The sequence below is a fragment of the Hyperoodon ampullatus genome (assembly GCF_949752795.1).
Source record: "Hyperoodon ampullatus genome assembly, chromosome: 18".
Classification (NCBI taxonomy): Eukaryota; Metazoa; Chordata; class Mammalia; order Artiodactyla; family Ziphiidae; genus Hyperoodon; species Hyperoodon ampullatus.
In genome coordinates this window covers 46178846-46191794 of record NC_136931.1, presented here as the reverse complement: position 1 = coordinate 46191794, position 12949 = coordinate 46178846, and the positions used below count along the sequence as shown (strand labels likewise).

At 48.1% G+C, this 12949-nt stretch overlaps 1 protein-coding gene across 1 annotated transcript in view; it reads right to left on the bottom strand.

Annotated features, from left to right (window-relative positions):
* Positions 1 to 6355: 6355 nt before the first annotated feature.
* Positions 6356 to 12949, bottom strand: part of GARRE1 (granule associated Rac and RHOG effector 1) — a gene marked incomplete at both ends in the record, with an annotated part of 45663 nt that continues 39069 nt past the window's right edge. Inside the window, 4 exons of the mRNA XM_079724411.1 lie at positions 6356 to 6664; positions 7196 to 7274; positions 9524 to 9661; positions 10381 to 10546. Coding sequence (XP_079580537.1) covers positions 6356 to 6664; positions 7196 to 7274; positions 9524 to 9661; positions 10381 to 10546 — 692 coding nt within the window. The remainder of the gene's footprint in view (positions 6665 to 7195; positions 7275 to 9523; positions 9662 to 10380; positions 10547 to 12949) is intronic.

Below are 12949 nucleotides of genomic sequence, written 5' to 3'. Positions count from 1 at the left end.
ATTAAAAAAAAAAAGAAATTCCAGTTATGTGGATTTTCTATGTTAGCAGAAAACTAGGTTCCTATCTGGAGGACCATAACTCACAGTAGCTAAGGAGAGAAATGCAAAAAAAGAGTAGCTCAAAGGCAAGCCATTATTAATTGAAAGCCATTCATCATCCAACTACTAACATGGATACTTTACTACTCCCACCAGTCTACTGTGTGCAGAGCTCTGTGCTAAATTCTCTCCCACATAACCTTCATAGCAGCCCCATGAGGGATATCCTGTTGTCCTCCCCATTTAAGACAGATTAAGAAATCTGAAAATAGCCATTTTGCTACTAAGTAGAGAATTAACTCAAGGTTGCCCCATTCCTGAGCCCTGTTCTTAATCACAACCCTGTCCTGCCTGCCACCTCCTGACTCTTCAGCCTTGGAAAGAAGGTACAGGGAAAGTGGAGGAGCAGGCAATCCCTCCCTGCCCTCCCCATTATCCCAGTTCTAACATCAAGTAGGCCTTTGTGATATTAAATCTGATTGACAGGGTAGAATTTTACAAGTGGAAATGGCCCAGAATGACGTCTCCAACGGAAAGGACAGCAGCATGGGCAAAGACAGAGGTAGGAGAATACAACCACTGGATTAACGCTGGTCCCCTTGGAGTGGATCTAAGGATCTGTGTAGGGCAGTACGGAGAAACTCACTAGGAAAGATGCAGTGTGTGGAAGGGATCAGACATTGGAGTGTGGGGTGGCCTCTCTAACCAAATCTTGGGGGAGTGGAGTGGGGCCTGTAATTTGGAAAAATAGTAACTTAATTCTATGTTGACAAACGTTAAACGTGTTTTCTTCCACCGTCACCACAATCGGCACCACATGCTGTGGTCTGCAAACCGCACAGTATAGGGTTCAGAATCCAGGGGAAGTGAAGCTCTCGGAGGGTTATCTGCACCCAGGCCAAGGGCTGACAATCACAACCGAAAGAAAACCTGGCTCAGAAAGTTCAACAGACTGCTCCAGTCAGTCAGTCACCTTCAAGTGCCCTCAGCAAAATGGTATGACCCGGGAGAGGAGTTGATTGAAGGGTAGACTTAAGTCAGGCCTCAATTCAGGGCCGCTGGACAGGGGTCAGGCAGGACCTGGAGACCAGGGGATCACCAGGACAAGGGCAAAGGGAGGTTCGTGGACAGGGCGACGGCCGGAGTCTGAAGGAGATCGGCTGTGGGGCGATACACGCCGATGGATTTTCGCGAGCTGCTCCGGGGAGGCGCCCCCACCGAGGGTGCTGAGTCACGCTGACCAGGAAAGGGCAAGAAATCGCGGTTCGCCGGAGATACGAGGATCTCCTGGCACTGGGCCCACTCTCCGGAGGTGCGGCGCGCATGCGTCTACGCGCAGGGAAAGCGGGATCAGCTCAGGTAGAGAGGGGGTGCTCACGCGTCTGCGTGTGGGCTCGCACGTCCGGGGGTGCAAGTGTGCGCATGTCCCCGCGCCGGGACAGGAGCGGGGGGCAGACCGCGGAAGTCGCAGACGCCTCTGCCCGCACGTCTGGGATGGACGTGTGCGCACAAGTGCGCATACTCCGGGTTGGGGCGGACTGCGCGTGCGCAGACTCGGAGCCCCGAGGACGGGGGAGTCAGCGCCCCCAGGAGGCTCGGAGCTTGTGCTGCGTGCTTCGTGCTGTTCGCCTATTCGGCCGCGTATTGTCGCTTCAGGATGTCGCCACAGAGCTTACCCTTTGAATCCACTGTTTGGTTTTTAAAATAATTTCCCCACCGCACATGGGCATGAGTTTCCAGCAGAAGAGAAAACTCGGTACTTAGTTGAGCTACAGAGCCCTACCCGCAGCTCCTAGCGTCAGTCCCTCCTTGCAGCTCTAGTACAAACAGTGATCATAGTGTATTTTTCAGCCCGACGTGAGAACCGATTTATTTTAAGGCTAGTTCTATTTTTGCCCTGTATTAGAATTTGCCTCTGGCCTTAGCAACACCTCGTTTCATCTGGCTTGTCTTGAGATGCTTCGAGCTGTTCTGCACCCTGCACATGTGGCCATGAAGGAGACTTGCTCCTTGCTCTACTGAGGCCTTGGTTCAGGTGAGAGACATACAAACACACATTCCAGCGGAGTGCTAAGTGCTGTAGTGAAAAACAAAGCTGGGGGGAGGCTGGGCTGTGGCCCAACAGAACTGGAGAGGCCCAGGCAGGTGGGCACTGGGTGAGGGGTGGGGGTGGGAGGCTTCCTTGAGGTAGCAGGGGTGTATGGGACACCCTGGGGCCTGAGAAGGAAAGGCAGGAGCTAGGGGAGGACCAGGTTGATGGCAGTGGAGATATAAGAACATGGTGGAATTTAAATGTACTTGCAGATGCACTTGTAGGACTTGCTGCTGAAGTGAATAAGGAGAGTAAAGATGATCAAGAATGTCTTCTAGGATTTCTGCCTGAGCGCCGGGTGGATGAATAGTGGCACCTCTTACCAAGATTGGGAAAGAGGGGGTTGTCTTCCCTAAAAGACTGAGTTTTGCGATCACAGACGGCATCTTCTACGCAGCCCTGGCTCCAATCCTAGCAAGGGCCTCGCCCCCATGTGACAATAGTAAATGTTGAAATGAATGACACTCCTGAAGCAATCCTTCCTCCTCACCTAGGTCCACATCCCCAACTCAGTCCCAATATAAGCCACATCCAGTCCCCCTCACAGACAAGCAGAGGCCTGTGCCCAGCCAGCAGATCCCTGTGGAATCATAAGGCCAGCTGTTTGTGTTACTTCCAGGAGCCTGTCCCTGGAGGTTCCTCAGACTCCCATGCACATATGGTTGGGAGCCTGACAGTCATGTTGTCCACATACATGGCTTTTTGGTAATTGAGGAGCTGTCTCCAGATCAGGAAGCAGATCACAAGAGGGGTCACACAGAGCAAGAGGAACGTCCTTTCACAGCACCATGGTTGGAATGCAGTGTTTCAGCTACGCTCCTAGAGCTGGACGCCCCACTCTCCCAGCATCCCCCAGGTGGAAAAGGAGGGGCACCGTCCTCCTAAGGACCTCACCTACCTGTGTGTCATCCTCCATTTCTCGGCTGAGCCAAAGCCTCCAAGGACCTTCTTGGGGCTCCGGTGAACATCTGTCCTGCTTCCATCCCCACCCACCTGGCATGGAGCTGGGGCTACGGGACTCCTGTCTCCACCACTGTTGTGAATCAGAAGTCAGGGAACAGCACCAGGTACTAGTGTTAAACAGGAACACGTCTGAATAAAATGTGTTTTTCTGTCTAGCATTTTAATATGAACTTTCAGTGTCTTCCTTAGCATACCCATGCAACATGGCTGTTCCTAAGCAGCCTTGTCCTGAGGTGCACTTAGAAGGCTCTAGGACTAAGTCCTCATGCTCAGCTTTTAGGCATCTCAACAGAAAGAAGCCTGAGTGGTACTTGTACGGGTAGGTTATATATTAATGCTCACTTACTCCATTATCCTAAGTTCATGAAAAAAAGTTTCAATCAAATGCTGTCTTGCTGTAAATGAAAATGAGCTGAAATTCCCCTGTAACCCACCCGCCTTTTGTGGTTCCCATTTTGCAATCTTTCCTTCTCCATTAGCAGGATGGCATCATCCAGTGAGACTAGTCCTTCTTGCCCCTGTGAGGTAGGGTCTGTCTGCCACACAGTGGGTCCCTGGCAGAACTGGGGGAGACCTCACCCCTGCATCTATTTGCTCTTTGGAAAGGCTGGCTGGGCAGCTCACAAGCGCCCATGTTTGGTGGAATGTGTGTGTTGGCAGATCACAACCCAAGGAGAGAGTCTGCATCCTTCCAGGTGACCTCCTTCACCACGACATTGGCTCTGCCCACACAGAGGCCTCTTCCAGCTTTGGCCTTCAGGAAGCTAACAGGAGAGGTGTGGTAGGTTGTCCTGCTTTCTGCCCACCCACCCCAGCTCATCCTAATACCCCCCAGTGGTATCACCCTTGCAAGGGCTCAGAATAAGAGGACAGGCCGACCTAAATCTACTCGGGTGCAGCTTTTCAAAGTAATGAACCAGACAGGGCTGCCGACATGGTATCTGCTGCAGTTCATTTTCAACAGAGATACAAAAATTATTAAATGTATATTTTAATAAAGCCAATAGTTATTTTACTTATAGGAGCTTTAAAAGTAAGATACAAAATGTAGAGTTCCAGTTTGGAAGGGTTGTAACTAGTCACACGAGCAATGCAGCCACGCCCGGCCACACAAAGGACACACACACTCACACATGCACACACATGCGCTTTGGCGAGACCCCTCTGCCGAGCGCAGCACCTGGAATTACCAGTATTCAGAGCAAGGTGGTGCTGAGAACACAGCACCTACAAGGAGACCACACAAACAGCTTCACACAGTCTCATAGCCCATGGAGATGCAATCACAAAATGTCTTCCTTACTTGAGAAAAACAGATTGGAAAGTGACAGTTAGCAATGTTGATGTCACCTGCGCTGGAGCATCAAGGACTGACCTCTGTCCAGGATGAGGTCTTTGGGGAGGCACTATTAAAACAAGAGTACTTCAGTATAACAGAACCTGAAACACAGGGTACTGCAGACACATTACTGAGGAAATAGAAAACTATCTAACAAGTAAAACAGCCACGGACAACTTCAACAGAGATTAGTGCACACACTGTGACAGCTAACACAGACAAGAGCCACTCAGGGTTGGCGCAAAGCACGTGCCTGAAAAGTCTATGTACAAAATAGTTCTCTGTAAACATGGTGAGGTGACTGTTCAGAACCCACGGTGAAAGGATCATGAGTACAGGCAGCAATGGCATCCGCACACAGCACAAAAGACAACACCCGAGGCCTGGAAACAGCCTGGCAACACAGTACTAAAAATTCAGATGGCTGGGCTCAGACACCCTAAGGGTCCTCTATAATTAGTGTGTATACGTACATATATATATATTCTTTTTGGTATTTTAAAATATAAATTTACTTATATCCATAGAAAACTGAGAACATAACTGTGTTATTACAATCTTTGCTGGAAAAGCTTATATGGAGTTAGAAAGAATAAACCATTTATTAGTAGTTAACATATATTAAAATGGTTTAATGATTTAAGAAAATATAAAAAAAATATTAATACTGTCAAACTTTCATACCAGAAAATATTATGGATTTTTCTCAATTAGACTTTTTCAAAGATGAAATATGAAAAATTTAAATAAGTTTTATATAAAGAACTTCTGTAACCTCAATTAATATACAGTGGGGTATGCCTAGTCTATATAGATATATTTATTATTTCTCAATTTAAGCACCATTCAATTCTTCTGGATCCATTCTGGCTGGAAAAATATCCCTAAATCCACAGGATGGTATCTATTTAATAGCACGTTAACTGAAAATGAGGTTTTCTTTTTTTTAAAGAAAAAACTTTTAAATTAATTCCTATCTACATCCTAATTGGTTTGTCTTGAGCCAGCTCACAATATTACTGCAATTTCAAGTGTCTCTCTGCAGCCCCTGACCACACCTCCACGTTGGAGACTGTGTCGAAGCCTCCGGCCACGGGTGGAAGGACCTGAGGGCCGAAGGTGTAGCTTCATCCCGCACGCGGACAGCAACCAGCTGGCTCATGTCCACGCACCATAAGGGCTATGCCTCCAACATGTGTTATGATCCTGCTTTTGTAAATCCGGTAGAGGCTGCACCCCCTGGGTGCTGCTGTGGGGTGGCAAGGGGCTGTCCACCTACAGAAAACCCAGGTGATTGCTTCTGATCACAAATGTTCTATACTTTGCCCAGTTCGTATAAGCTTAAATAAAGATAGTGTTGAACAAACCTCCAGCCACTCTATTTGTTATCTTAAAATATTCAATGCATTTTAGGCAGGAGATGTTTTAACTAAAAACCTATATGAAAAATAGCTATAAAATACAGTGATTGGTGTGTGGTCATCACTCAATGTGTTAAGGAGGGGGAACGGGAGGGTTTCAGATGAATGGTCAGTTTTGCTCTCAGCCTTCAGGCCTGAGGCCTTCCCAACACACACAGTGGGACTACAAACTTAAGAGAGCTGTGTTTCTCAAAGTGTGGCCTGTGGCCCACCTGCATCAGAATCACCAGAGGTGCTTATTAAACTCGAAGATCCCCCAGCATCTCCTTGAGGAGGGTCAGAAAACTCCATCTTCAGCTGGCCCTCCAGGCGTCTGATGCCTCCAAAGTTTTGAGAAGCCAGGCCTTAAAGGCTTGGAGTTGCCAACCACCCCCATCCCCAAGGATCCCTGCCTGGGACAAGGGTGCACTGGTCCTCTGCGGGGCTGGTGCCAGCTAATTAGCCCTGGGGTGGGGACACTGGCCCCAACAGCTCTGAGCAGGCAGGCAGGCTGGTCCTGGGTCAGTACTGGGGCAAGTAGGCCGGCCTGCGCTCAGCCTTCCCGGGGAAGGCCTTGAAGCCCTTGGGTGCTGCCTTGTGTGCTGGTGGGGGTGTGGGCTGCGGCGGGGTCTGCACGTAGGTGAAGGAGGCGGCGCTGCAGTCGGTGGTGGCGGCCCACACTGGGGACTGCAGCATCTGCATGGTGTCATTCCACTGGCTGCCAGGGCTGGCGACTGCATAGAGTGGTGCACTTGGGCCAGGCAGGGTGCTGGGCAGTGGGGAAGGGTGTTGCCAGGGGGCTTTGGGTGGCCACGTTTTGGTTTTGTTATCCTGAGAGACAGAAGAGGGTTCTTAGTGGCATTTCTGGCAATTGATCATCTTTTCCCACCTCCCCAGATCTCTGGTCCTTATACCCACTGAGGAAACAGGGTGAGAGCCCCAGCCCTCTCCACAGTTCTGGAGCAGCACGTCTAACAGAACTCGCAACATTTCAGACAGAAATGTTCTCTGTCTGCGCCATCCAGTACAGTAGCTGCTCACTGCACATGGCCAGTGCAACTGAAGAACTCGATCTTTCTTTATATTTAAGTAATTTCAATTTAAGTAGCTACATGTGGCTAATGGCTGTCATATTAGACAGCACAGCCCCAGAGCTTCCTCTGTGGCTCTGAGTCAGCTGAGATGGCTAATCATTTAGACAAAAATCACAGGAAGAAAGTTGTTCCCATAAAGAACCTCTCATTGAACCACAAAGAACCCCTCGGTGCTTTGAGGCCCTCTTAAAAGTTAAGCTTTGGAACCTTACTCATGGTCTGTACCCATAAAGCCAGCCCTCTGTGGAGAGAGCAGGGCCCACAATACCTGGTTCATGTCCTCCACTGTGGTAAGAAGAGGCGGTGAGGGCAGCGTGCTGGTCTCCTGCTCTCCACTGCTGTGCTTCCTGAAAGAACCAAGAGGTCAGTGCAGTGGTCACCTGGCTTCCCGTCCAGCTTCTCTCCAGAGGACACCCTAGCCACTTGGCTCGGCTGTCTTCAGGCACTGGTTCTAGGTGAGGAGGCCTTGGGTCCACTACATGCAGGGGACTAAGGTGGGTCACCATGGAGTGGTGCACTCAGCAGGCCGTCATAGGGCTGGGCTGGGGCAGAGGTGGTGGGCATGAAGACTGGCACTGGCTGTTTCAGCTGCTGAGTCCACCAGCTCCAGCCTTTTGTTCATTTATTCAACACATACAGACTGATTGTTTACCATGCACTGGGGATAGGTGACAAAAACAAAACAAAAGGCTGTTAATTTTACTACTAACATGAAAAAATTCCTGTTATTATGTTGAATGCAAGGCAGGCATAGCAGGCACAGAGCCAAGTAAACCAGTCTATCAGTGCTCCTACGTGCAGACAGCAGCCTCTGCAGAGGTGGTGCTACAACTGCCTTTCTAGACGTCTAGTCAGCCTCTCTAATATCCTGTGCCTAAAACAGAAGTCTTCAGATCTTTCCAAGGCTCAGTCCTGCTCTTCCTACAGTCCTCCGTGTCTCAGTCCATGGCACCCTCTTTCACATAGATGCTCAGGCCAAAAACTTGCGTCTTACCCTTGATTCTTCTCTCTCACATACCCCACTGACAATTTCTCACCAGTTGCTCTATCATTTTGTTCAGCTTTCTGCTCATCAGAGGCCTCCCTGACTGCCATTCAGAACACAGAAAATCCACCTTTCCCCTCATTCTCTGCCCTCATACCCTACTTTATTTTTCTTCATAGCACCTAATCCAAACTGACATATTTGGGATTTTTTTTATCGGCCTTCCTTCAATAGAATATCAGTTTCATGAGGAAGGGGACTTTGATTTGTTTGCTGCTGTATCACCAGTGCCTGGTACATGATGGGTGCTACTGAATAAATGAAGGTGTCCCTCCCCCGCCCAAATTCAAATGCTAAAGCCCTAACTTCCAGTACCTCAGAATGTGACTGTATTTAGAGATAAGTTGTTTAAACAACTAATTAAGTTAAAATGAAGTCATTAGGGTGAGCTCCAACCCAATATGACTGGCGTCCTTATAATAAGAGAAGATTAGGACACAGACGACACAGAGGGAAGACCATGTGAAGATACAGGGTAAAGACGGCCATCTGCAAGCAAAGGAGAGAGGCCTCAGAAGAAATCAACCCTGCTGACACCTTGATCTCAAGACTTCTAGCCTCCAGAACTACGAGAAAATAAATTCTTGTCGTTAAGTCCCCAGTCTGTGGTTCTTTGATATGGTTGCCCTAGCAAACAAATACAGTGTTTGTGAGAATTAAGTGAGAAACTGTACATGAACGCTTAACCCAGGGCCTGGCACAAAGAATGCACCCTAGCTTGTATCAGCAATCACTGTCATCACCACCGTAACTGCTCTGTGCATCCTACTCTGTGTGACTCAGGTACCCTTCCGTCTTTATCTACCTGCTCCCCATTGCTTATCCAATGAAGCCTGACCCCGTGACACGAGGGCCATGCTACGTGGCCTCCCTGTCCCCTCCACAGCATGACTTCTGATGCCCTGGCGACCGTGCATGCTCTCTATTCCTGCCCATGTCCTTTAGAACGCCACCTCTGGGCCTCTGCTTCCTCACACCCACAACAGTCTCTGCATTTCTTTCTAAACAAATTCTTCTCTTATTTCAGGGCCCATTTTAATTTTTGTGACTACTTTTGAAAACTTCAGATCTGAATATACTATGTAACTATTTTTTTCAACTTTGAAATACCATTCGGGGGTCATTTTATCCAGTTCCACCTTTGACAAAGAAATAGAGGGTCAGAGAGGGCCAGGCCCATGTTTGGAGTTGCAAAGCCTGTTGGAGAGCCCTAGGTTAGAACTTGGTTGTCCTGGTCCTGCTCCTCCCACGGGAAGGGCTGCCTCCCATAAGGCACAGACCAGCATCAGCAGACCGTGTTCTCCACAATACTCCCTGCCTGTCATACTGGTATTGTGGGCTACCACTTGCATGAGGCTGTTCTACCAGCAAAGACTCAACCCAACTTTAAGTCACCACACAAGCTTCAGCAAGACAGTACTGGAAGAGGCCCTCTGCCTCTTTCACACACGGCTGACTGGGAGTGATGGGGCTACTGAACTTTGTAAGAGGAACAGCTGTGGTTCACATTTACAGACCCCTCTGTCCTTTGGTTTAAAATTTTCTTCATACCTTCTCTGCTTGACAGCAGCAACGAGGTCAGGCCCTGAAAACATGGAGAACAAGCTGTCCCCGTTGGCGGAGGACGTCTCGTCACTCGAGCTGGCCGAGTCTCCCTGAGCACCCGACCAGCCGCTGTGCAGGCCATCCCTGAAAGCCAAAGAGAGAAGCTGGTTCTGGGCCTCCTGAAGCCAGCCTGGACACCGGCTGGACAGCCCGAGGCCAGCCCTCACCCCCGCCCCAGCCCGAAAACAACAGTCTTTTCCCTGCACTCATCTCACAACCCAAGAGTGGTCTCTTGTCTCTCTCTTTCCTCTAAAAACTCCTCAGAAGCCTGTGGTTTATAGATGAAATTCATTTTAGACCAAACAAAAAGCTGAGATGGTCTTTAGCTGTGCAGAGTTATTAACCAGGTAGCAACAAGAGATGTAAAAAAAATCAGTCCTCAGATGTCTTTATGATGAAAATCCACAGTTCTCTCAAACACTGAACTGAAAACCTTTGGTTTTTGTAGGCTACAAGGATCACATTCCATAAATGATACAGGTTTCATAGCCATGCTCATTTCAGCTAAAGACTGTGTTAAACATGCAATCACTTCACAAACACCACCAAATAAGATCCTTGTCTAGAGCAGAAGAGCCTGTCTCAAAAATCACCAATTTATACCAATGGTGTGTTCACAGGGACACAACATGCCACTTGGCATCCTACAGTCAGTCACAAAGCTCTGACCCCCTGAGAATTTGACCATCTGCCACTCTCTCACGTGGGGGCCTAGAAATGAACTGCCTGATAAGGGTGCACAAAGGCCCCATGGGGAACACCCAGGTCCCAAACTCAGCTTCCCTCCCACATCCAGCACTCACCCTTCTGCAAAGAACTCTGGGAAAGGCCAGGTCCGATGGGCATCATCCATGGGTGGCCAGTGGCCCCGGGGGTTGCCGGGGCGGCGACCGTGTTGGACTTGCCGCTTCTGCTGCATTGCTTGGCTCACTCCTGCCACATAGCGTGCAAACTCGGGGTCTGAACCCACTGCGTTAAGACAAAGGGATAAACAAGATTTGGGGCCAAAGTGGCCTCTTGTTTTCTTCCCTACCTTCTGAGGATGTCTTGGTGACACACACAGTGAAAAGTGGTGAGGGGCTACCAGGCTTGTGACCCAGAGAGGGCTGCAGGATTTGCCCTGCAGCCTGCTGCGGTGAGATGGGGATTTCAGTACATGGGTCTGAAGATGGGGTATGGTGTGTGCATAGGGACTGTCAGGAAGGGGTATGCCTAGGACTGGGGCAGGCTGAATGTGCACTAAGACAAAATAAAGAGAGAACAGAAAGGTTTGCTTTAGCCATGACTAAATTTTAAAGACAAATGCTAGTTACTTTAAAACTTCCCAGGGACTTCCCTGGCAGTCCAGTGGTTAAGACTTCGCCTTCCAATGCAGGGGGTGCGGGTTCAATCCCTGGTCAGGGAGCTAAGATCCCACATGCCTTGGGGCCAAAAAAACCAAAACATAAAACAGAAGCAATATTGTAACAAATTCAATAAAGACTTTAAAAATGGTCCACATCAAAAAGAAAAACAAAAAAAACCCAAAAAACTTTCCAGTGTGTGGTGCTACATACTTAACAACTAAGAAAATCAGATGATGACTTCAGCCAAGAAATAACCTGAAGGTTATAAAAGCATCAGGGTCAGATAGAGAATACCTGCCCTTCCCCCTTGGGCTCAACTCTGATCCAATATTTTCCTGGATATTGAAGGCAGATCTGCTAATTCAGTTTGAAGATAATGAGTGGTAACAAATAAGATAAAATTTTAAAATGCATTAAGAGGTAGATGGAAACGTACTGGGCAGAACTGAGTAAGGATGTGCAGGGCCGTACAAGTAGGAGGAAAAACAGCATAGGAGAAGTTCAGAGAAAGTCAAACAAAAAGATATGGTAGGAAAACATCTATAGGTCACAAACTGAATATGACTCAGCAGCATGTACTTTTTAGCTTCAAGTTGGGAAAGACACTAGGGCTCAATCCCACTCTTAGCTTTTTCTCTCAGGGAGCTGCCAGGTGTGCACGGCACAAAGATGCCCACACCGGGTAGAGCAGGGGCTCTGTGTGCCTGTCCAGAGGGGGCACTCTGTTCTAGCTGCCCCTGCCTGAGAGGGTGCCTTCTGTAATTCATCCATCCAGATTGCCCTTTCTTAATTTGTAAAAAGGGCTACGTAGACCTTATGCCCGTGGGGTGGCATCTGCAGGAAGCTACATTAAGAACTTGAAGATCAGAAAGGAACATCCAGAAGGAAAAGCTAGTAGGATTCCTAGGCTAAAGACATAAAGGCTGTTTAGGCCTCAATAGAGATCAAAGATGATAAAATTCTGCCAAACACCATTTATACTCTGGATTTAATTATAGGACTGTCAAAAAATGTACACTGTTTATCAGTAATTAAGAAAATGTGCCACACCCACCCAGCTGGTGGCAGGCAGGTGGGCTTGCTCTTCCATAGCAGGGTGGAACCGTTTGCCCTTCCCCACATCCCCAGGGGTTCCCCACATTCACCCACCCAAGGAGAGCAAGAACAAGACAGCATGAGCAGCAGTATGAGGAATTTTGAGAAGACATACAAAAACATTTCTTTCCTTTAATAGTTAATGCTGGGTTCATTTAGTAGGGAATCTCCTCTTCTGGTGGTTATTTATATAAATATGTGCTATATTTACTTACAGTATTTCACAGCCCTTGTGAGTGAAATATATTTTCCACTTCTATGTACCACTTGCTAAATTAAGAGGAAAAAAGTAATCGATTTCTATCTATTTACCTTGCATCTACCCACCTTACCAGATTCACTTACTAATTCTGGAAATTTTTTATTGAGGAGTCTTCTTTTTTTAAATTCTATTTCCAGCAAAGAGATGTGTTTTGGTTTTTTTTGGTTTTTTTTTGCGGTATGTGGGCCTCTCACTGTTGTGGCCTCTCCCGTTGCAGAGCACAGGCTCCAGACGCGCAGGCTCAACGGCCATGGCTCACGGGCCCAGCTGCTCCGCAGCATGTGGGATCTTTCCCGGACCGGGGCATGAACCCGTGTCCCCTGCATCGGCAGGCGGACTCTCAACCACTGCGCCAGCAGGGAAGCCCTATCCATTTTTTTAAATTGAAGTATAGTTGATTTACGATATTATGTTAGTTTCAGGTGTACAACAACTTTTATCCTTAATTAATTCCTCCTCCTAGTTTATTTTTGTTTTGTTTCTAAATTCTTTTTCTAATTTCCTAAGATAACTCTGGTGAATCTTCACACTGTCTAGGCCAGGAAAAGCTATATTCTATGAAGGCAGGAGGGTGCCTTACTACCTTTCACTGGTTCTAGAGTTTAGGCAAAAACGAATCACATAACAGGTTATGTAATCAGGAAAAAAGCAGCCCACGAAGGGCCAGCC